The 22673-nt window shown below is 48.1% G+C and overlaps 13 protein-coding genes across 16 annotated transcripts in view; 7 read left to right on the top strand and 6 right to left on the bottom strand.

Moving 5' to 3' along the window:
• The first annotated feature begins 317 nt into the window (after nt 1–317).
• On the top strand, nt 318–2674 carry TERG_08405 (leucine aminopeptidase 2). 3 transcript variants are annotated; one of them, XM_003231059.2, is made up of 4 exons: nt 318–833; nt 960–1283; nt 1361–1644; nt 1711–2674. In XM_003231059.2, exons 1-4 carry the CDS (start codon nt 729–731, stop codon nt 2483–2485), a joined length of 1488 nt encoding a protein of 495 aa, XP_003231107.1. In that variant the 5' UTR covers nt 318–728; the 3' UTR covers nt 2486–2674. The 3 variants fall into 3 exon arrangements, with proteins under 3 accessions (XP_003231107.1, XP_047607533.1, XP_047607534.1); XM_047750568.1 differs by having other exon boundaries at nt 318–1283; XM_047750569.1 differs by having other exon boundaries at nt 318–1644.
• A 35-nt stretch (nt 2675–2709) lies between these two features.
• On the bottom strand, nt 2710–4059 carry TERG_08404 (uncharacterized protein). The gene has a single exon (XM_003231058.2). The coding sequence runs from the start codon at nt 3991–3993 to the stop codon at nt 2725–2727; it is 1269 nt and encodes a 422-aa protein (XP_003231106.2). The 5' UTR covers nt 3994–4059; the 3' UTR covers nt 2710–2724.
• An 802-nt stretch (nt 4060–4861) lies between these two features.
• TERG_08403 (inorganic pyrophosphatase) lies at nt 4862–6013 on the top strand (the record flags this gene model as incomplete). The annotated part of the gene is made up of 5 exons (XM_003231057.1): nt 4862–5038; nt 5106–5225; nt 5331–5674; nt 5738–5821; nt 5878–6013. 5 exons carry the CDS (start codon nt 4862–4864, stop codon nt 6011–6013), a joined length of 861 nt encoding a protein of 286 aa, XP_003231105.1.
• Nucleotides 6014–6203: 190 nt separating this feature from the next.
• Nucleotides 6204–7321, bottom strand: TERG_08402 (uncharacterized protein). The gene is made up of 2 exons (XM_003231056.2): nt 6772–7321; nt 6204–6721 (listed from the first exon to the last, which is right to left on the bottom strand). Exons 1-2 carry the CDS (start codon nt 6913–6915, stop codon nt 6305–6307), a joined length of 561 nt encoding a protein of 186 aa, XP_003231104.2. The 5' UTR covers nt 6916–7321; the 3' UTR covers nt 6204–6304.
• Nucleotides 7047–9482, top strand: TERG_08401 (uncharacterized protein; the record flags this gene model as incomplete). Of its 2 annotated transcripts, XM_003231055.2 has the most annotated exons (4): nt 7047–7348; nt 7407–7657; nt 7722–8209; nt 8289–9482. In XM_003231055.2, 4 exons carry the CDS (start codon nt 7047–7049, stop codon nt 8334–8336), a joined length of 1089 nt encoding a protein of 362 aa, XP_003231103.1. In that variant the 3' UTR covers nt 8337–9482. The 2 variants fall into 2 exon arrangements, with proteins under 2 accessions (XP_003231103.1, XP_047604937.1); XM_047748945.1 differs by having other exon boundaries at nt 7722–9482.
• Nucleotides 9483–10473: 991 nt separating this feature from the next.
• On the bottom strand, nt 10474–12105 carry TERG_08400 (uncharacterized protein; the record flags this gene model as incomplete). Its single annotated transcript, XM_003231054.2, has 1 exon — nt 10474–12105. One exon carries the CDS (start codon nt 12103–12105, stop codon nt 10474–10476), a length of 1632 nt encoding a protein of 543 aa, XP_003231102.2.
• Nucleotides 12106–13124: 1019 nt separating this feature from the next.
• On the top strand, nt 13125–14135 carry TERG_08399 (uncharacterized protein; the record flags this gene model as incomplete). The annotated part of the gene is made up of 1 exon (XM_047748944.1): nt 13125–14135. The coding sequence occupies one exon, from the start codon at nt 13125–13127 to the stop codon at nt 14133–14135; it is 1011 nt and encodes a 336-aa protein (XP_047604936.1).
• Nucleotides 14136–14382: 247 nt separating this feature from the next.
• Nucleotides 14383–15352, top strand: TERG_08398 (ATP-dependent Clp endopeptidase, proteolytic subunit ClpP; the record flags this gene model as incomplete). The annotated part of the gene is made up of 3 exons (XM_003231052.1): nt 14383–14511; nt 14738–14879; nt 14952–15352. 3 exons carry the CDS (start codon nt 14383–14385, stop codon nt 15350–15352), a joined length of 672 nt encoding a protein of 223 aa, XP_003231100.1.
• A 252-nt stretch (nt 15353–15604) lies between these two features.
• On the bottom strand, nt 15605–16631 carry TERG_08397 (uncharacterized protein; the record flags this gene model as incomplete). The annotated part of the gene is made up of 2 exons (XM_003231051.1): nt 15605–16328; nt 16402–16631. The coding sequence occupies 2 exons, from the start codon at nt 16629–16631 to the stop codon at nt 15605–15607; spliced, it is 954 nt and encodes a 317-aa protein (XP_003231099.1).
• Nucleotides 16632–16990: 359 nt separating this feature from the next.
• On the top strand, nt 16991–18305 carry TERG_08396 (uncharacterized protein; the record flags this gene model as incomplete). The annotated part of the gene is made up of 2 exons (XM_003231050.2): nt 16991–17375; nt 17461–18305. 2 exons carry the CDS (start codon nt 16991–16993, stop codon nt 18303–18305), a joined length of 1230 nt encoding a protein of 409 aa, XP_003231098.2.
• A 167-nt stretch (nt 18306–18472) lies between these two features.
• Nucleotides 18473–19653, bottom strand: TERG_08395 (uncharacterized protein; the record flags this gene model as incomplete). The annotated part of the gene is made up of 5 exons (XM_003231049.1): nt 18473–19159; nt 19219–19310; nt 19369–19437; nt 19508–19529; nt 19588–19653. The coding sequence occupies 5 exons, from the start codon at nt 19651–19653 to the stop codon at nt 18473–18475; spliced, it is 936 nt and encodes a 311-aa protein (XP_003231097.1).
• Nucleotides 19654–20694: 1041 nt separating this feature from the next.
• On the top strand, nt 20695–22511 carry TERG_08394 (uncharacterized protein; the record flags this gene model as incomplete). Its single annotated transcript, XM_003231048.2, has 4 exons — nt 20695–20787; nt 20875–21039; nt 21107–21299; nt 21361–22511. 4 exons carry the CDS (start codon nt 20695–20697, stop codon nt 22509–22511), a joined length of 1602 nt encoding a protein of 533 aa, XP_003231096.2.
• Nucleotides 22512–22618: 107 nt separating this feature from the next.
• Nucleotides 22619–22673, bottom strand: part of TERG_08393 (aspartyl aminopeptidase) — a gene marked incomplete at both ends in the record, with an annotated part of 1493 nt that continues 1438 nt past the window's right edge. Inside the window, one exon of the mRNA XM_047748943.1 lies at nt 22619–22673. Coding sequence (XP_047604935.1) covers nt 22619–22673 — 55 coding nt within the window.

Here is a 22673-nt window from a genome sequence, read left to right as displayed (position 1 = left end):
TGGCGGCACCAGTCGTGACTCTTACCTACACGAAATGATGGAGGATGCAAGCTCTCCTGTTGAAGATAAAGATGAGCAAATCCATTGCACCGTTATCTCGCTCTGTGAGACCCCTTCCTGCCAAGGAAGCTAGACAGCTGAAGCGAGTTGGGAGGACATGATAGGGAAGATCCCTGCCTGCAGGGATCGACAGCGGGAGAAAATCAACTTTGCATGGGGACTTGAGCTGGGAAGATGCCTGGCCTGCAATGCAAGTTATACGCTCGCCTGAGTCCAGCTCAGCAATTGACTTGCGGGGGAAGGGGCGGGGATAAGCAGACAAGCCTCAGCTTTCCACGCAGGACGTAGTGCCAAATTCCTGTGAGATATTCAACCCGAAGAAAGCAAAGTTTGGGCTCTGCTCTGGGTTCTTGGGATGCACATCCATGTGCTCAGGTAGCGAAATCACGAACAACCGGCAGGTTGCGGCCATGATCATGGGAAATTGGTCCCGCAAGAAGCCGAGCGAGATTGCATGATAGGACAAGAGGAAGAGGTACGGGTTGATGGGAATAAGATACCTTTTGGCCTCAGAATTGGGTCGGCTGGTATATATTAACCAGTGTCAGACCCAACTTTTCTAGGAGATCGATCGGCAGGATCTTCGATAGCGAGGAATTCCCATATCAATCCTCCTTCTCCCTAGGTTGCCCTTCTTCCTTCGTTTAGCAGAGCACAGCATATTCACCATGAAGTCGCAACTGTTGAGCCTGGCTGTGGCCGTCACAACCATCTCCCAGGGCGTTGTTGGTCAAGAGCCCTTCGGATGGCCTTTCAAGCCTATGGTCACTCAGGTGAGTTGCTCTCAACAGATCGATCGATCGATCTACCTTTGTCCCTGTCACATCAAACTCCAGCAGAGCCAAAGAAACAGACACAATGTTCCTGGGGAATTCTTATGGGCTAATGTAAATGTATAGGATGACCTGCAAAACAAGATAAAGCTCAAGGATATCATGGCAGGCGTCGAGAAGCTGCAAAGCTTTTCTGATGCTCATCCTGAAAAGAACCGAGTGTTTGGTGGTAATGGCCACAAGGACACTGTAGAGTGGATCTACAATGAGATCAAGGCCACTGGCTACTACGATGTGAAGAAGCAGGAGCAAGTACACCTGTGGTCTCATGCCGAGGCTGCTCTCAATGCCAATGGCAAGGACCTCAAGGCCAGCGCCATGTCCTACAGCCCTCCTGCCAGCAAGATCATGGCTGAGCTTGTTGTTGCCAAGAACAATGGCTGCAATGCTGTATGTGCCATACACTTTCTATACGTCACATTCTCTCTAGAATGAAGAGCACGGGAGAACTAACTTTATGTATACAGACTGATTACCCAGCGAACACTCAGGGCAAGATCGTCCTCGTTGAGCGTGGTGTCTGCAGCTTCGGCGAGAAGTCTGCTCAGGCTGGTGATGCAAAGGCTGCTGGTGCCATTGTCTACAACAACGTCCCCGGATCCCTTGCTGGCACTCTTGGTGGCCTTGACAAGCGCCATGTCCCAACCGCTGGTCTTTCCCAGGAGGATGGAAAGAACCTTGCTACCCTCGTTGCTTCTGGTAAGATTGATGTCACCATGAACGTTATCAGTCTGTTTGAGAACCGAACCACGTAAGTAGCTCAACGGCTGATCCAGCATCAATTGTCTCGAGTATATACTAAATCGATACCTCATAGCTGGAACGTCATTGCTGAGACCAAGGGAGGAGACCACAACAACGTTATCATGCTCGGTGCTCACTCCGACTCCGTCGATGCCGGCCCTGGTATTAACGACAACGGCTCGGGCTCCATTGGTATCATGACCGTTGCCAAAGCCCTCACCAACTTCAAGCTCAACAACGCCGTCCGCTTTGCCTGGTGGACCGCTGAGGAATTCGGTCTCCTTGGAAGCACCTTCTACGTCAACAGCCTCGATGACCGTGAGCTGCACAAGGTCAAGTTGTACCTCAACTTCGACATGATCGGCTCTCCCAACTTCGCCAACCAGATCTACGACGGTGACGGTTCGGCCTACAACATGACCGGCCCCGCTGGCTCTGCTGAAATCGAGTACCTGTTCGAGAAGTTCTTTGACGACCAGGGTATCCCACACCAGCCCACTGCCTTCACTGGCCGATCCGACTACTCTGCTTTCATCAAGCGCAACGTGCCCGCTGGCGGCCTCTTCACTGGAGCCGAGGTTGTCAAGACCCCCGAGCAAGTCAAGTTGTTCGGTGGTGAGGCTGGCGTTGCCTATGACAAGAACTACCATCGCAAGGGCGACACCGTTGCCAACATCAACAAGGGAGCTATCTTCCTTAACACTCGAGCCATCGCCTACGCTATCGCCGAGTATGCCCGATCCCTCAAGGGATTCCCAACCCGCCCAAAGACCGGCAAGCGTGACGTCAACCCCCAGTATTCTAAGATGCCTGGTGGTGGCTGCGGACACCACACTGTCTTCATGTAAAGAGATGTTTTCATGTTAATGTTACCAGCTAATGATGATGATAGCTTAGAAATGTATATACCATTTTTTAATTATGTTCTGAACGTTGTAGAAGTATGGGAATTTCAAAAAGTACATTATCATTGTTGTAGTTCTAAATGTTGGAAAAGTAAGTTTACCGTGGTTGATGCTCCGTCCCTAAACGCCGGCTGTGTAGAGTGAAGATGCAGAAAAGAGAAAAGCGCCCGCCGATGGAATGTTTATGCGGTGATTTGGTTGCTGAGGGTATCACCTCTTAATACATTCGAATCCAGCGGAATGTCAACCTCTGGAGTAGTAGTGGTAGCAGTAGAAGTAGCTGAAGCAAGGAGGGCTGGGCCAAGGAGCTCTGCACTGCGCTTTAGGCCAGCCTCGGTCCTGTCCGAAATGCCGAGTATGGCATCAATCTTGTTTGCAGCAGGGAGCAGGTCGTTGAACCCCAGGAGGGTGCAGCAGTGTGTATATGTCCGTGCAGACTTGACAGCTTGAGCGACCTTGTCCTTGCCGGGCAAGAATATATTTAGAAGATACTTTGTATTGCCCCATTTATTCTCGCACTCCATGGCAATAGCGACGTACTCATGCGCCAGCTCACGCCAGGAGACACATCCGCCATCCGCAGCACTGCGGAAGCAGGAGAAGTTTGACTCTGCTGAGGTAGCTATCATGGCCCCGTCAACGTCGTACTGGCTCATGAGCTCGAGGGCATGGTCTCTGGACTTGACGTCTCCATTCATAAGGCATGCAACACCCGCTGAGCGACAGATGGAGGCTATCATTGGCAGCTGGTCTCGGATAGCGGCCTCGCGGGGCCGCATGGGTGTGGTGCGGCAGTGGACGGTAAGTCCCGTGATACCCGTTGCGCAGAGAGCAGTGACTAGGCGTTCGGTGTCCTTGGGGTCCTTGAGAAGGCGTATTTTGACGGAGATACCAATCTGCCAGGGCCGGCCTACCTCGCGCACAAGTGCTTCAAGGATGGAAATGAGCTTGTCTGGGGTCTGCAGGAGGGCGGCACCCATGCCTCCAAGGGTGCTGAAGGGCTTGGGGCATCCGGCATTGACGTCGATGCCAGAGACATCGTCGGCGATTACTTTGGCAGCCTCGACGGCGAGTTCTGGCGAGGCGGTGCCCAGCTGGAAAACGAGTTTGCCCTTTTCCCTGGCGGGATCGATTCGATAGATGACGGAAACCTTATCTTTCGCATCTGGGCCCGGGTGGGAGGGCACGCGAGTGAACTCGACGGTGTTGTTGCGAGGGTTGATGCGTCTGACGGCGCCGATGAGGGAGCGGTCGATGGTTTCGGGGCCCCAGACGAGGTCTGCACCGTACTTCAGCGAGACGAGACGTGAAGGCAGCTCGCCGGAGCGCACCATGGGGGCGAGGACGATTTTCCCACGGTAGTCGACTCCATTTTTCGGGATGGGCACTCTGGCCTGAGACGCGATCGACGACGATCCCAGGGCCATGACAGAGCGGGCCAGCCTGTTCATATCATTGTCTGTCGTTTTCTGGCTGTCGTCTGGCTGATTATCTGGCTGGCTATCAGTGACTTGACTGTCTGATCCCTTATTCTGCTGGTGAGCGGAGTTTTTTGCTTGGAGGGCGTTAAGATTTATCATCGGCTTACCTAATCACGGCATCTAGACCGGGAAAATCTTAACGGCGGAGACAGCGCGCGAGCGAGAAGCGCCAGGAACACCCGGAACCAGCAGCGAGCAGCAGCTAAAGAACAGCGCAGAAGGGGGATTTTGCAGAGAGATAAAGGGTATCAGGAGACGCAAGAGCATCAATTGGGCCTAGGGAAGCGTGTTTTGGCTTTGAAACCGTCGCGAGACTCATCCCAGCAGCGATCCTTGCCTGCAGAATCACGACATCGCACTCGGCATTGAGGCCGTCGATAGCAGTTCTAATTGAGAGTCAACTAGACTTGGGCCATATATTCAGGCCCTCGCGGGTCGCTATAAGCATCGAACTCGGGAATTTCGTCGCCGTCGCCGCAGTTGACATCGTTGTTGTTGTCGCTGTTGTTGTCGTTGTCGTTGTGGAAGCCCAAAGAGAGTGAAAGCGGTGACTCCTGGGCGTCTGAGGATGGCCGGCAGAATCGCCCCCACAATCTCCGATTCTGCCCTCGCTGCTTACTCGACTGGCCGCAACTCCTGCGTCGCTTGCTTGTCCCGCTTCACCTCCTCCTCCTCCTTTTCTTCTGCCTCTCCTGCTTCTTCTTCTTCTTCTTCTTCTCTCTTCTTCAGGTCTTCAGCTCTCTCACCATCCAGACTGGCGCCAGCAAGCATCAGTCGAACAGCCCTCGTCTCACGGCACCTGTCTACTTCTTCGTCTGCGTCGTCGACCAGCAGCAACATGGCTTACACCGTCCGCAACGTCGGCGCCCTCAACTCCCTCGAGTGGCGGGCCTACATCGAGAAGGACGGCGTCCCAATCTCCCCCTTCCACGACATTCCTCTCTACGCCAATGAGCAGCAGACCGTCCTCAACATGATCGTCGAGATTCCTCGCTGGACCAACGCTAAGCAGGAGGTTTGTCCCGCTTCTCTCCATGGAGGGGCAGCCAGCCGTATACTCATCACTCACTGACTGAGGGCAGATCTCCAAAGAAGAATTCCTGAACCCCATCAAGCAGGACACCAAGAAGGGCAAACTGCGTTTCGTCCGCAACTGCTTCCCCCACAAGGGCTACCTCTGGAACTACGGTGCCTTCCCACGAGTGAGTGCGGCCTCCAGCCATCCATCAGGGGGAGAGAGGGGAGGGAAGGGGGGGGGGGGGGGGGGACTTGGTTTGGGGACAGATAAGCTAACACAACTTGAACAGACCTGGGAAGACCCCAATGTTGTCCACCCCGAGACCAAGGCCAAGGGAGACAACGACCCTCTTGACGTCTGCGAGATCGGCGAGCTCGTCGGCTACCCCGGCCAGGTCAAGCAGGTCAAGGTCCTCGGCGTCATGGCCCTGCTCGACGAGGAGGAGACCGACTGGAAGGTCATCGTCATCGACGTCAACGACCCTCTTGCTCCCAAGCTCAATGACATCGAGGATGTCGAACGCCACCTCCCTGGCCTCCTCAGAGCCACCAACGAGTGGTTCCGTATCTACAAGATCCCGGACGGCAAGCCAGAGAACCAGTTCGCCTTCTCCGGCGAATGCAAGAACTCTAAGTATGTCTTCTTTTTGTCTCCCGTAGTATCAGTATCAGTATATCAGTATACTAACCGGTGTAGGTACGCCATGGATGTTATCCACGAGTGTGCTGAGGCCTGGGAGAAGCTTATGTCTGGCCAGTCCCCCGCTGGCGGCATCTCTCTGTAAGTTGTGTCCTTACTCGTTCTAAAACATATATATCACCTACTAACAGATGCAGCTGCAACTCTACGCTCGAGAACCACCGTGCTGATCCCGCCAAGGTCGAGTCCATCCCAAGTGCCTCCAATCTGCCACCTGCCGCTATCGACGGCAGCATTGACAAGTGGTTTTTCATCTCCGGTGCCGCTGTCTAAATGCTCCGTACCAGTCCAATGACTCACTTCCAAGTCCTGCAGGAGGCGGTCTCTGTTTCATGCCGTAGATGTTCATAGATAAAAATGGGACAGGGCCTACGGGCACCCCAGCTATTTACTTGATCATGTCCACTCACTGTATCTAGCCATTCGATAAATGAAAAAAAATTCCAACATTAATACCATTTCTCAAGGCTTTCGAATCTCCCTTCCATGCAAGCATACAATCAATTGCACAAAAAAAACCTAATATACATTCCAAACACCATAACTACACTCGTTCAGCTATGCTTATCCCTTCAAGCTCTCCTCTCTCTCAATAAGTCTCCCTATTCTCCCAACTTCCTCCAGAACATCCCCTACCGAAAGTCGTAGCTTGCCGACTTCTAGCTTCACCTCTTTGCCATTCCGGAAGCCAACCGTCATCTCAGGGAGCTGCTTCGAGTGCTTCGGTAAATGCTTTACGTCGATTTTTATATGTGCTGCTGAAGACGGGGAGGCTGTCGTTGGTGTTTGTAGAAGGGCGAGAACCAATTTGCATGGCCGAGAAAGTGGGGAAAGAGGCGAGAAGGACGTTCGGAATGAGGTTATTGATCGTAGTGGCAGGGACATTTTCGTTCTCCTTCGTCTTTTGGTTTTTTTTATTTTTTGTTCTTTGAGTTCCTCGTTTCCAGCTATATAATATTTCGTGGTTGTGGTATAAATGCTCTGGTAAGGGTTAGAATCTGGCATTGGACTCCGAACGAAAGTACACGTACATGATATGGAAAAGATACTGCTGTATTTATGTAATTGGCAGTTGGTGTTAGTTGTATGGCTTGTTCTGCGTGAGACTGAAGATCCGTCAACGTTCTTCCTTCAGCAACAGCAAAAGAGCGAATTTGATGTATCACGTGATGCATGGAAAGACCAACTGTATGTCTGTCAACATTCCAACATCCTCAACACAACTTCTTGAGATTTAAGATTCATGATATTCATTTTTTTTTTTTTTTCTCTTAATAACAGAAAGTGGACAGCTGTGATACCCATAATGGTTGCTTCTCTACATTCTCGTCTTGCTTCTGTCGAAGCATCCATCGAGAGGGTTTCAGCCCTCATACGCCGTCTGCATTCCTTTGGTAGCGCGGATATCTACGACGATGATGAACGAATCAATCTGAGTACCGAAATCCATCAGGATCTCGGGGAGATAGAAGAAGGAATAGAAGTTCTGCGCGTGGAGACTCATCCTCTCGATCGAAGACGACATCAACGCCGTGAGAGCGTGCCATTTGACGCGGACGCAGTCAAGAACGTGGCTCTCATGGCGAAAATAGAAGAAGATTTAAAAATGTATAAATTATTCTTTTGGCGGCAGTTAATGGTATCCTGGCTAATCTTGAGATTATAGGACTCGGTCGAAGTTCAGACGAGCTCAGATAGAAGCCAAGCGGAGCTCGGAGAGGGCGAAGAATAGACAAAGACAGCTCCTCTTTCAACCGTCAGCTGAGGGAGAGGACCTGCCTAATAGGAGGACACCGAGATTCACTCATGGTGATCTTGTTGCAAGTTCATCCAAGGACGTTACCGCTGCATTAAGGCAGACACATAACCTCATGCAGGCTGAGCTTTCCAGGAGCCAATTTGCCCAGGAAGCTTTAGGTGAGCAGTCTTTTCACCCAAGGGTATAATTATCTACATACAGTGTGACTAATACAAATTCAAGAACAATCAAATAAGGCCCTGAGCTCGCTCTCGGAATCATACACCAATCTAGATACCCTACTTGCATCATCCAAGTCTCTCGTGAGCTCACTTCTTCGCTCCCAAAAGTCAGATACATGGTATCTTGAGACCGCATTCTATATCCTAATCGGAACTATATCGTGGCTTATCTTTCGACGGCTGCTATATGGCCCACTCTGGTGGATAATCTGGCTCCCTCTCAAAATTGTCGCCAGAATCACATTTGCTATATTTGGAGTAACTAGCGGTGTCTCAATGGCCGGTCCCAAGTCCGTTGTACCAAACAAGCCTCTGGTAACAGCTAACATGGGCCCGACCGCGACTAATTCTCTTTGGAATCCCGATTCTACTAAGAAAGCTGATGTTGCTGGTATACCTGACGTGGCTGAGGACGTCGAAAGCTGGACCGCTGCAGATCAGGCGGAGAAGGAGAGACGGGAGCCTACAACGATACCAGGCGGCCCAAAGGTATATCCTAACCCTAAGAAGAGGATGTGGGAGGGTCCTCATGGGCATGGGGATGAACTCTAACGATCTACCTTTAAAGCTCGCTGTGGCGGGCGATCATTTGCCCCTAATGTCGTTAGTCAGGTGAACGAACGAAATAACGACCTTACCTCCGAGACAATTGAGTTAGCTCCATTCTTCCATACCATTGCTCTCCTTTCCTCCGTACCGAACAATTGCGAAATCGGATTTCAGCACAGAAGAGGCAAGAAGTACATTCCAGCTGCATCATTTATTTAATTAACAAGGTTATATCCCTCCCCTTACCGCCCCCCTCCGCCCCAGCATTGCATATTATCAATATTATTATATCTTGCTGGATGAAGCTGCATTGCAAGTCAAGTATTTAGGGGGCGGTGCTGGGGATTAATGCTGTGCATGGAATAGGACGAGAAAGGGTCCCAACTCAACTCCCATAGTCCTGTGACCTATATCATCTCATGGACTTGTACTAATATGACGAGTGCAAGGGTGGTTGGTACCTTTCCACGAATATCCTCGCCAAACATCCAGCATACAGTAAATGCTTATAACACTTGGAGGAATCCCGGCAATCTTTGTGCTTGGTCGATACAAACTTCACCCTCCCCCACCCCCGATATGTTAATGTTACGGATGAAGATGCACCCCGGTACCTATTATTCAAACATCAACTCGATACAGGCCTTGTTGTTATCTATAGACGAGGCCGAATATACACTATCTATACTGGGAAGCGAACTTCCGAATCTATTAGCCAACTATCCGATCGAGTCCTGGGATATGACAGCATCTCAAATTATTAATGCTCTCAAGGACGAGATACAAGGCGGGAATTTAGTTTCAAACGGCCATCAGAAGAAATACGAAAAAGTTGAATAGCTCGAACCCGTCAACACTTGAGAGTGATATAAAACCATCTGCGATTATTCTATCAAATACGAAGGAAGATGTTTTCGTTTTCTTAAAGGCATATCTTCGTGATTCGGGGTGAAGTATAATTTTCCATATGCGGAGGAGGACCACAGCTCACCCCTAGCTGTCCTAATATTCCAGATGGCTTCAACCTTGTTTAATTCTTGACTGGGTTAATCTCAACTCAGAGCATGAGATTTTTTTGTTTTCTAGTGAACACTAGGCGTCGGTGTATTAGAATCTGAAAAGAGAGGAACCGGTAGTGACTGGTATTGGGTTTGGTAACAAAAGGGGAATTGGAAGGCTGGCTCTGCATGGTATTTTTTTTTTTTTTTTTTTGAGTATCCTACTGTACGTTGAAACGTAGCTAATTATGTTCAGACGCCTACTCCTTTATCGCCTTTTTAATTTGAATCCTTTACCTGTGATGACGTGAATTACGAGTTTTTTTGTACACCGGTCCTGCTGTTGAAAGCGTGCCAACGAGAATTCACAAAACTAAACGCCTCCGAAGGTAACTACAGATTGAATGATCTGCATCGGTTACGCTGTCTAGTCCGGCAGAGTTACGTGTCAGAAATATGCACCCAGGGAGGTGTGGAAACCGACTTCGCCCAACCATATACTACTGCGATTCAACCAAATCGACTCCAGGTCTGGATTCAACTACTGCTCCAGCTGGAAAAGCTGACGATAATATGATTCTCAAAGGTATGTTAGGCGAATCCTCCGTATATAAGGTGCGAAGTCCGTAACTAACTGATGCAGCATTAGTTCTTATGAACGTCACCAAAGGGGCCCATATTGCTCGGTATTAGCTATGGCTTATTCAAGCGTATGCCCTCACTCATATTGGAAACACCGATGGTTACTTTGCTCCACTACCTTGCAGCAATACCCCTCCCTATATTCTGGAGTAGCGGCTGTCAACGGAGTAAGCCCCTTCGGTCAAATGCTCTAGACTTTGCGTGATGTTTCAAATAACTTACTGGGAAATCCAGATTGTTGATGGAAATACAGCTTTGCCGCAGTGTGAGTGGTGCGAAGAGAGAAAACAGGACCAACAGGGGACCACGCGATGGCATCCAAACGCATGCACTGTGCCTTCAATTCCCAAGATGCTGCTGGATCCGAATGAGTCGGAAGCCGACACAAACTTCAGGAGATTTGACAAAAGTCACAAAGTCGGATTCCCAATGGGTGGTGGAACTAACTTAGTGGCTTTAAGCGGTTGTCCAGCGAAGCATGGGGAATTTGAGGCTACAGATAACTACGTGTAATTTACCGTCAAAGCTATGGAGTTTGTATACAGTCGTCAAGGATTAGTTAGTTTAAAAGCCACTTTCCTCATCCACAAGTGTACCACCATTTTTCTCATCCTTAATACCGTACTCAGTTTTTAGATCCTCTCTCAGTTTCAAATCTTTTTCTAGAGCGACCACAAACAAACTGACAATGCTAAATCCTAGCCCGACCCACCAAATGGCTCTTAGGCTTTTAACATACACCTCCACCACCTCGTTCCACACGGATTCAGGAATAGAGGTTCGAAGCCTATGGGCTTGACTTGCAAATGAGTATGCAGCGCTATGTCTCAGCTGGTCCCTCAGAGTTTGGGAGGATATCGATGGAAGATGCTTGTTAAACTGCCCGTTGAATATTATGGAGGCAATCGTTACTCCCCAGATGTACCCGAAGGTTCGAACAAAGCTGAAGGTTGCGGATGACGATGCAACATCAGCTTCTGCAAGAGCCGCCATGATGGCGGGTAGTAGGGCGGACAGTATTGTCCCTGAGCCTGCACCTGCAATCAACTGGAAGAACACCCAGGCTACGGTTTTCGTGCGGCTGTTCAAAAGAGTCAAAAGCCCGAACCCAATAGCCGAAAGGGCGAAAGATACCGTGTGGATTGGTCGATAAGCGCCAAATTTACTCAACAATATACCAGATATAACGGCAGAGCCCAAGGTACTAATCGCAAACGGAAGGAAGTCAATACCTGATCGCAAGGTTGTTGTACCGTGCACGGCCTGGAAGTAAACTGGGAGGAAGTATGAGATTGCCTGAACAAGGACGGAAGACAGGAATGTTAATAGGTATGCAGCCGCTGATGTACGGTTGCTAAACAAGTGTGGGGGCACACTTGGATGGCTGGAGAAGCTTTGCTGGATATGGAAACAGATCCAGCCTGCGATACCTAACACCAATGGAAGTACGATACGCCAGCTAGACCATGGGTGCTCGATACCTCCCGTCACCAGTCCAAGGAGGAGAGATATCATACTTGGGATAAAGATGAAATTTCCGAGAAAATCGATTTGTCCGAGGCCAGAGTCTGCAAGTTTTGTGGTCTTTACTCTCATAAAGAGAAGCAGTATCACCAACGTTAAAGTGCAGATTGGGATATTAAGGTAGAAGATCCAACGCCAGTTTGCTTCAGCAAGCGCTCCACCAACAACTGGCCCTAACGCAGCCGCCAATCCAGACCATGAGAACATCAAGCTGAGATACTTCCCACGTTCTCGAAGGGGGACCAAGTCGCAGCAAACGATATCAATCAGCACATAGATACCCCCTGCCCCGATACCTTGTATTGTGCGGCCTGCGATTAGCATTTCTGCACTTATCGCACCACCCGCAATACCACTACCCAGTGTAAAAAGCACAACGGAGCCTATAAAGGGGATGCGACGCCCGTATATGTTTGCAAGTTGGCCACAAAGGGGTTGCAAGACCGATGAAGCCAGCACGAAGGAATTCGCAATCCAAACATATATATTAGTGCCCCCAATCTCGGCTGTAATGGTAGGAAGGGCTGTGGTGATGATGGCGACATCGAGGGCTGAAATGAAAGAAAGAATGCATAGAGCAACAAAAATACCCCCAAACTGGATTGTATGGCCAGCTTTGGCAGGAAGTTCACCTTGGTCCATGGTGAGGCTGTCTGAGGTGACTTTTCCCATTGCCTGAACACAAGAGTGTCTGGGATGTGAGAATAACACTTCATTATGTATTATTATTAACACTGGAGTGGGTTAACTATCAACCCCTGCTACGGGATCGATAGCCTTGTCTTGGACTTTTAAACTCTGGGGCCAGACAATTGACTGTTCAGGCTTATTGTCGAATAAGGAGCCTGGGTTTGAAAGCGGGAGTGCTTAATACATATAAGTTTTGCACGCTTATATGCACCCTTTTTCCAGTCGAGGGACAAATACATAAATCAGGAGACAAATTGAAGGTACCATTTTGCACAGTGCTCACTGAGAGTTTGGAAGAGAAAGTATGATAATTCCTGCTCCATGCATAGTAGCCAAAAAGGGCTCTTGTGGAAAATATACGGTGATAGCGAGAATTGGGGGCCAGCAAGTGTCCAGCCTTGCATCTTAACACGATTTAATCCTTCATGTAATGCCAAGTCGAGAAGTCCCGTGACTTCACTCCGCGGATCCACTTTAAGCCGCCAACCCTCTTTAGCGCAGTTTGGCGTTACTACGCGGCTAATAAACTAATTAGTCAATCGCGCCTTAGTGCGCTTCACCTTCTCGACGCGAGTTGCAACTTTAATTTCGACGCCTTTCAATACGTCTCATCCCACATACAGATCTCGGGCATTCCCTTGTGTGCCATTGTCACGAACTTGCCATGGCTGCAAACTTCTTTAACAATAAAGCCCGTGCTGCGGCTGCTTCTGCAGCTAAAAGCAGCGTAACCAACAACCAAGAGTCCGACCAGCAGGCCCAACCATGGGTTGAGAAATAGTAGGTCAAATCCACAGCTCAATCTTGCACAGAGACTGATCGGTGTGAGGTGTTTAGTCGACCAAAGACACTCGATGACGTGACGGCTCAAGATCACACGATTTCTATTCTCCAGAGAAACCTAAATGCTTCAAACGTAAATCTCCAATACTGCTTGTTCAGACTCCTCTATTGATTTCGCAATACTTCTGACACAATGCATCGCAATTCAGCTACCGCATATGCTTTTCTATGGATCTCCAGGCACTGGAAAGACGTCAACGATCCTTGCGATGTCCAAATCTCTTTTTGGACCTGCTCTTGTCCGCTCCCGAGTCCTTGAGCTCAACGCTTCTGACGAGCGAGGTATAAACATTGTTCGCGAAAAGATTAAAGATTTTGCTCGAATGCACCTATCCCAACCCCCTGCCGATCCAGTCTATCGCTCACAATATCCGTGTCCACCGTTCAAAATCATCATTCTTGATGAAGCAGATAGCATGACCCATGACGCTCAGTCCGCTCTCCGCAGAACTATGGAGAAATACAGCCGGATTACGCGTTTCTGTCTCGTCTGCAATTATGTCACTCGTATAATTGACCCCGTGGCGAGTAGGTGCAGCAAGTTTAGGTTCAAGGTACTAGACGGCTCCGCTGCCCAAAGCCGACTTGTAGAGATTGCAAGAATGGAGAAACTCGACCTGGAGGATAATGTTGTCGAGACCCTACTTCGATGTAGCGATGGTGATCTGCGAAAGGCTATAACATTTATGCAGAGCTCCGCAAGGTTAGCCCGCTATGGCTCTGGGAAAAAGAAGGATTCGTCTGATAAAGAGATGGAGCTCGATGATGTCAAACCCAGGATTACTGTCAGGAGTATTGAAGAGGTATCTGGCCTAGTTCCAGAAACTGTTATGGAACGAGTTGTTGCAGCTCTTCGCCCAAGCAAACGTACTTCGAAATACGAAGAAATCTCAAGCCTCGTAGCTGACCTCGTGGCCGACGGATGGAGTGCCTCTCAAGTCCTGTCACAGGTATGTCCCTTACTCCCACAACCTTTGAAGAATATTCCACTGACCTCATTCAAGACATACCAAGCAGTACTTCAAGATGAATCTATTTCAGACGCACAAAAGAACCAAATTTTGAAGGTCTGCTCCGAATTCGATAAAAGATTAGTAGATGGCGCAGATGAGCACCTTTCAACTCTGGATTTCATGTTACAAATATCGGGCATAATACAATCTACTTAGAAGTAACCAATACATAGTTGACTGGTTATATCATAACTTTTTGCACTCCACTTTCACTCGTTCGTGTTATGCAACTATATCCGGAGAGTGTTGCGGCTCAAAACTTGTGATTACTTAATCGATCAATTGAAGCTGTCTTGACTTCACAACTCCGGGAGCACGCGAACGAACGACATCACGAAGACGTATAATCAGCAATTACAATTTGCTTACGTGGAGTTCAAGCTTTTGGTATCAGCATTTAGCTATGAACCGATTACGGATACTCAACCGCTTAGCTCTCTCTAGCTCTCGACCGCTCTCAAGGAGCTATTCTCAAGCTGCCCCAACTCCACCGCGAAACTGGACTCCAACTCCATTTGTGACAGAGACAGTAGTATGTTACTCATGGTTATTCGATATTGGAATAAGAAGCTAATACATTTTTGTGATTTAAAGGGAGGTGGCTGGCACACCTGTATGCGACCTTTCCCCGTTATACGTTGTTCGAGACCACTAATAACCTAACCACCTGAAGATGATATATTTTCTCGCCTTTTAAAGGTAGGCGTTGGAGTCTTTTCGTTATTTCCTGCGTAAAATGACTCTGACACATACTCTAGGAACGTATTGTATGCCTCAATGGCGAGGTGGACGAAACACTATCAGCCGCAATAGTTGCGCAACTATTGTTCCTCGAAGCTGATAACCCAGAGAAACCCATCCAGCTTTATATCAATTCTCCAGGCGGATCAGTGACAGCAGGTATATTGTTTTTGCTCCTACTCCTTGTTTCTTACCCATAAGCACAATTATAGCTAATAAGTTTTGTTCCAGGCCTAGCAATTTACGATACCATGACATATATCCAATCCCCAGTTAGTACAATATGCGTCGGCCAAGCGGCATCTATGGGCTCCCTTCTACTATGCGGCGGTGAAGCTGGGAAAAGATACTGTCTTCCGCACTCCTCGGTTATGATCCATCAGCCTTCGGGAGGGTACTTTGGCCAGGCGACGGATATCGCAATCCACGCAAAAGAGATCCTTCGAGTACGACACCAATTAAATCAGATATACAAACGCCATTTGACAGGGAAGGAAATGACTCTTGAAGAGATAGAGAAGTTAATGGAGAGAGACTATTTTATGGGCGCAAAGGAAGCTCTGGAGATGGGCATCGTGGATTCCATACTCGATAGACGAATGCCTTCAAAGGAAGAGTCAACGTCATCATGAAGCTTGGTTCAGTAAAAATAGTGTACGATAGGTAACCCAGAAAATGTCTTGAAGATATTTAATGGTGGGTTGTGTATAGGGCTATTAGACTTATTCCTCTCAGTCCTACATGCTAAGAATTATACAATTAAGTAAACTTATTCTATCATATATGATAAATGCTAAATATATACAGAGCCGTATACTTATGCTTAGATGCATGCCAGGAAGGGCTCGAATTCCCTCGCAAAAGATATATGGGAACTTAACTAATTAGGAGCGGGGTTCCGTTTGAATACCCAGCTGACGTCTAATAAATGTGCTTGCAGGGACTCTGGTACCACCTAACGAGGCATGAGGCGGCGCAATCGCTGCTGTTCGGCTCTGCCACTGCTGTCGAAGGGTACGGCCGATGTTCAAGTTCATAATGAGGGCTTCCCCCGAGTGAAAATAATCGCGCGGATGCATCCCAATGACAGCATTTACACCCCTCTCACCACCAAGATTCGAGAGTTCAAGGCCACTTACTTGCCGGTTCCCCATATCATCCTCTTGGCTGGACAAATTTTGAGATGATCTCAGCAGACCCTGCTCTTCGGAATCATGGTCCTGCTCTGGCACCGTTGAAGATGGGATGGATTCGGCGGTTCGCCTCGATGAAATCAGCGCGGAGACTTTCTCTTTCTCCAGGATGGCTCCAACCATGAGTATTTGAAGGCATATAACTAATAGATCCACGGCGAGCAGCTGAAGCTTTGAAGTAGGTCCTTTTTGGCCGACAAAATCAATGAACAGCCCGCCATGAAGGTATCCTCTGGATGCTTCTCCTGCGGATGGATTGGCTGAAGCAATATGTAGGAAGATACAGACTAGGTTACTTATAATAATTGCTCCAATAAATGGCTGATTCTTCGGTGGCTCGGGAAAGTTGGCCGCTTTTGGGGTAAGGAATAGAAACTGAACTATGGCCCGTACAGCGAAATGTATAATAGAACAACTAGCCGGGAAGAAAAAGATCAATTAAATGTTCATTGCTTAATATTTGTCCGCATATGGTACAGGTAACTCACTCCATATAATAGAGAGCCGATAGTTCGCAGTAGATAAGCAAGTCGAAATCACGAGTCAGGCGATCGAGAAATAGGGACTTGGACTTTGCGAAAGTAACTCTTCTACTACCGAGGTCAGGCTGGCCACTACCGGAAGCGTTTGATTCAGCATCTTCTGAACCTGGGATGCTAGGTATATTGAGGACGTCTGTGATATACTCGGCATCCGTAATAGGAGCCTGGGTTGTCATAGAGATGTTTCGGGTCAGGGAGGGAAACAGAGGAGGCTAGAGCATAGGCGACCAAAACAAAACCGAGATACTGGAGTATATAACACCCCTCGAGCTCTCCGGGATGTCGTTGCACAATACATACTATACCATCACAGAAAGCTGCGTTGGTTTTTGCCAGCTTCAAGCGCAAAACGTCGGTTTCATTTTGTTTTTTTGCGGTCTCGCGCATTGCTTTGCTTAGTCAGCAGTTTGCGCAAATTTTGTAGTTAGGGGAAGCTGTGAGAAACAATTTGATATAACATTCGGTAATTCATTTTGATTTATATATTGCAACCCATCTCAAATGAAGATATGAATTGAGATTGGGAGACTGCAAGATGGGGCACAAGTTTCTCTCATCTCGATTATTGGTGCACGAACTATCTGTTTCCGGTCATGCAGCGTTTTCAACCAGGTGCTCGGGTCTAGAGCATCAAAGGCACCAGCTCCAATTATGCCTCTATACACACTCACACTTATACCCAAGAGCTCGTCATACAACTTGTTCACTTTCCAGGAGGCAACTGGAAAGGCGATTTATTAGTACATCCGAAGTCAAGCGCCCGGATGTGACCACGCCAGATGGCCTGGTAGAATCACCAGTAGTATTAAGAAGGGCTCAGAAGCAGGCATCCTCAACTTCAAGTAAGGTCGTTGAGCGCAGCAAAGAGTGGGATACAGACTCCTCTTTGATACGCAACCCTTGGGCCATAGCTCTAGCAAGTCCTCCCCGGCTGTGCCATGCAACCATGTCCCGACTTCCCACGGAGCTTATGATAGATTTCGGCTCAGCACCCCGAGACATCAGCTTTATGGCTACTTCCTACGTCACTCCTAGAAACTGAGCTGAATGAAATGGAGATTGATCCTAACGCCAAAGTCACTGCTGGTGACAATGACGCTTCCGCGGTCAGTGAGATTCTCATGGACGACAGCACTGCGAAAATGCGCAAACGAAGAACAGCATTCCCATCTGTCAGAGTTACAAATAGCGGAACAATCCTCGACATGTTGTCAAACCCAAAGTTCTCGAATATTAGTAAAGGCCTGATTCCTCCTTCATGGAAATTGCCGCAGGGGCCACTCACGAAAAGCTCTATGCAAACACTAGTCTGGAGAGGAGATATGTCTGATTATGCGCTCAAGGCAATGCGAAAGGATATATTGAGATGTCTCAAGAAAATACTACGTGTTACACCGAAAATAGAGAAACAGCGAAGGCGAGATACATGGACGCCTCTGAATATTGCTGGACATCCCATCACTCAGAGTACATTGGAGAGTTCCCTGAAACAACTGCCGGAATTGAGAGATATACGGAGCGGAATGGTTTTAATTCTTCGTGGCAACCATCATTCCACGGAAATAAACAGTAATCCCGATTGCAATGCCTCCTCAACGGCTCCCGAAAACCCTTCCTTTGACCTGGCTGAACTCCCGGTGCACGAGTCACAGGTTCCGGTTTTCGATCTTACGAAAATGTTATCTGAAGGTGAACTCCAAGAAATTCGTCAACTTGGGGAAGTATTTCAGGGAGATGCTCTATATTTTATACCTGCATCGAGGAAGTCTGCTTTATTTGCCTTAGACCTCTGGCGTCTAAAGTCGTTCCTTATGGAACGCAACGAGAAAGAATCATCTTTTCCCCGTTGATTGAATGAACTGATACAACCGTTAGTGCAACTATATCCTCGTGGGTGAGTGGTTGCCATGTACAATAAATATACCATTGGCATATAGGAGTTTTTTGGAGTAATTGAAAGCAGGTCTATTTGGTCTATACAAAGACTAAGTCTAGGAGATATATCGTCTAAAATATTCTATGCACCTTCCAACAAATCGCTGAGCGCATCAACATATGCGGTGGGGACTATTGACGATGCCATAAGTTCGTCCTTCGAGGTAACGCCGGTAAGAACAGCTAGCGTCCCTCCGAGGCCGCCATCGATACCGAATTTGATATCGGTGTTTATCCGGTCACCGATCATACATGTCTTATTCCTGTCAAGTTTGAATTTGCCTTCGATAGCATCCATCATTGCCTGGCTAGGCTTACCCAACGAGAGAGGCTCTGCACCGGGCATTCCTACACCTCCAAGCATAGTAACAAGAGGTGCGCATATAGAGCCTCCTCCTGGAAACAAAGAGCCAGAGTTTGGAAGAGTACTGTCGATGTTGGTTGCAAGGAAGACAGCGCCTCGTCGGATATAGTGTAAAGCGGCCGCGAGCTTGAGATAGTTGATATGAAAATCTAGGCCGACCAGCACCACCCCGACTTCCGGATCCATGAATGAAGGGTCACCAGAGGCAATTTTCTGATAGTCTTCCTGTGTAATTTCTCGTCGATATGCCGGGTCCGTCCCTCCAATGTAGCTCACATTTTCGGCGGCGAGTTCTTGTTCTATACCAGATTCTCCGAGGATAAAAACTTTGCGCTTATCTTCCGGCAAATCTAGGATACGAGAGATGTATACGGAAGCGCTATATGAAGAGGAGAAGATTTCTTCCTATACAATGGTCAAGTCAGCATTTGTCTTTTATCCATATACAGAGGGGCAGGGCATACTATTCCAGCCTTGATTCCCAGGCCATCAAGTTTTTTCCTATAGTCTGCTCTCGACTTGGTGCTGTTGTTCGTGACAAAGACTATTCTCTTTCCTAGGAGGTCACAACAGTAAGTTAGAATCCCTGAATGTGAATTTTGAGGGTAATCTACCTTTATTCCGAAGCATGTCCAGCGTTTCAACGGCTCCTTTGAATGGAGTATCGCCAGACCATAGTACTCCTGTTCATAATTTAGAGCATGTCCGCCAATTTCCGGGAATAATATCATGGAGCTCGCCAGTGTAACGAACCGTCGCAGTCAAATAAAAAGGTCTATGATATACAGAGATAAGTCCATGTGTAACTACGGCCTTGGAAATTGGATACATACGTCAAACCTGTCGACAAACTGCTGGATGCCAGGCTTGTCGCCGGTCAGATACTGAAGAGAAGCCATTTCCTCTATCTATCAGAAGCCAATTGACACCGGCTGCCCACCCAGCTAGAATCTTGATCGCTTGTCGAGGCTGAAGTTGAATCCGAGAATCTACGTCGCATTCCATCCCACCTCCGGAAACTCTATTCTGCGCTTAGTTAGACAGCCGACCTTAGACGACGCAGCGCCCAGCAACAACGACACCTCCGATAGACGACGACGACGTCTGTTCCTTGCGGGTTCGGAATCCTGTGAGACACATTGACAACCTGTTTTTATTCAGTTGGATACACCATTGCGTCCGGTATCGGGTATCATGGCTAATGTAGCCCGCGTACGTTTAGTTAACTAGCAAACCGACGGGTTAACCAGTTAACTACTACGCCGCGACTTTTCGATTCCCTGGATGCCCGTATTTGGATGCTGTAACAAGTCTATCCACGCCTTTTCATTGACAATAGTCTCGGGGGCGAATACAAAATACACAGCTGATTGGAAGAATCCCTCGCTCCCGGCCGCGACACCTGGCTAAATAACCAGCTAGTCGGCCATCTGTGGAAGATATTTGTCCTCCTACCGTTAACTGTTTACCTATTCCGAGATTCCATCCAGTTAGGGAGCATCTGATGAGCTCATGGCATGGACGTGCTATAGGCCACCCTGTTCTCCGACCTGGTCGTGGATACTCTTGAAATGAAGGTAACGTTATGTCCCGACGCTATCTGCCGTAGTGTTTTGCGGGGACAAGGCCCATCTCATAAAGTCTTTCGGCAAACGCTATGCCACCCCTCCTGAGCTCGGCTCCAGATTCAACGGGATCCTGGTTTTGTGAGACGTAACTTTGAGGACGAAAATCATCTTTAGAGTAGTTAGTGCAGGTGGGTTACCCAGCTGCAGTATCGAAGTTTGGGTGAGCTATATACTAAACAGCATCTGGGTTCTATCCTGGTGATATGGACCCAAAATCACACCTTTCTCTTGTTCTTATCATGAAATTGTGATATATTCCTTCCAATAGTATCAATCACCAGACAGAGGGCTGTATTACCGACCAAAGCCAACATGAAAAATCGAATGGCAGCAGGATGGTTCTACTCACCAGAGCAGATCCAACGCTATTTCATGACACGAGTGTCCAGTCTCAAACCTCCAAAGGTGACCCCCGAGTTCTAACCCTTAAAGTGATACCTACTTGAAAAAAAAAAAAAAAAAAACGTCTGGCTGATGCTAGCTTTGATAAAGACTGAACTGAAAAACCCTTATCGCATTCTATGCGAGCTGGATAGCCATCAATGGCTTATGTTTGGTGTTGGTTTCATCGCCTGGGTATGGGATGCATTTGATTTCTTCACTGTCTCTCTTACTATAACAGAGATAGCTACTGAATTTGGGGTTACAAATTCGGAAGTATCATGGGCAAGTTGACCTTCATGCGCTTACTATGATAGAAAATCTGTCTAACATATATGTTTAGGGGTTGACCGTGACACTTATGCTGCGCTCCGTCGGCGCCATCATCTTTGGCCTATTTGCGGATAGATACGGAAGAAAGTGGCCGATGATTATAAACTTGGCCCTATTCGTCTTCCTAGAGCTAGGCTCTGGATTCTGCCACAACTTGACCCAATTCCTAGCTGTCAGATCTCTATATGGAATTGCTATGGGAGGTAGGCTTTATCTGGGTTACATATGTAATTGAACAAGATGTGCTGATTTCGTAATTTTCAGGCCTCTTTGGACCTGCTGCTGCGACTGCAATGGAAGACCTGCCCTATGATGCTCGTGGTATTGCCTCTGGTCTATTTCAACAGGGTTACGGTACGGGTTATATGCTTGCAGCCATATTCTATCGGGCGTTTGTACCAACCACCAAATATGGATGGCGAAGTCTCTTCTGGTTTGGCTCTGTACCCCCAATCCTTATCATCATCTGGAGATGGTTCCTCCCAGAGACCCGCCATTTCCAAGTCATGAAAGCTGAACGAGAAAGCCGAGTCTTAGCTGAGGAGGCTGCATTGCAACCTTCTGGCACTTGTGACACTACCCCAAAATCTCGTATGAGTGGACTCCGTGCTTTCTGGAAAGAGTCTGCCCCAGGACTCAAAGAAAACTGGTTCCTGATGGTCTACCTCGTTGTGATCATGACGGGTTTCAACTCTTGCTCTCACGGGAGCCAAGATTTCTACCCAACTTTCCTCAAGGACCAAGTAGGCAAAACGGCAACACAAACAACAGTCATCGTTGTGGCTGGCACCATAGGCGGCGTTATCGGTGGCACACTGATAGGATGGGTCAGCACATTTCTTGGGAGACGGCTCACGATGATGATAAGCTGTGTATTCGGTGCCGCGCTCATACCAGCTTATATACTGCCCAGATCTAATGCCTTGATCGCATCGTCCTTCTGGCAGCAATGGTTCATTGGTGGAGTTTGGGGCCCTATTCCTATCTATCTTTCGGAGCTATCCCCTCAGTCTTTACGTGGCTTATTGGTTGGACTGACATATCAACTGGGTAACCTCGCTTCATCCGCATCTGCCACTATCCAAGCTATTATTGGCGAGAGATTCCCGTTACCTGATGGGCCGCACGGAAAGAAGAGGTTTGATTACGGAAAAGTCATGGCCATATTTATGGGAGCTGTATGGGTGTTTTTGTTGGTTTTGTTATTTCTAGGACCGGAGATGTCACAGGAAGAGAGGGACGAGGAAGAGGCGGCTGCTAGGGAATTAGAAAGGCTGAGGAGAGAAGGTAAGACCTTGGAGGAGATTGGGAGGGAGCGGGCAGGGCTAGCCAACGTAAAGGTGTTGGAGAATGAAGACGTTAAGGTGCCAACAACTCATCATATGGGTGAAGTGAAGGTTGAGAAGGCTGTCTAGGAATGATACGGTGTAGTTTGACTCTGGTGAAGCTACAAGACTAGGAAAGAAGGAAGATGACATGTCTTTTTCAGTTTTCTCTTTATATTCAAATCTGCCTATTCACACTAGCAGCATCCGGCCAGTATGTGAAAGGGGCATATGTGTTGAAAGCTTATGGAC

The sequence above is a fragment of the Trichophyton rubrum genome, assembly GCF_000151425.1.
Source record: "Trichophyton rubrum CBS 118892 genomic scaffold supercont2.14, whole genome shotgun sequence".
In the NCBI taxonomy this organism is placed as follows: domain Eukaryota; kingdom Fungi; phylum Ascomycota; class Eurotiomycetes; order Onygenales; family Arthrodermataceae; genus Trichophyton; species Trichophyton rubrum.
The sequence above is the reverse complement of the archived record's forward strand: the minus strand, read 5'-3'. Positions and strand labels throughout refer to the sequence as shown.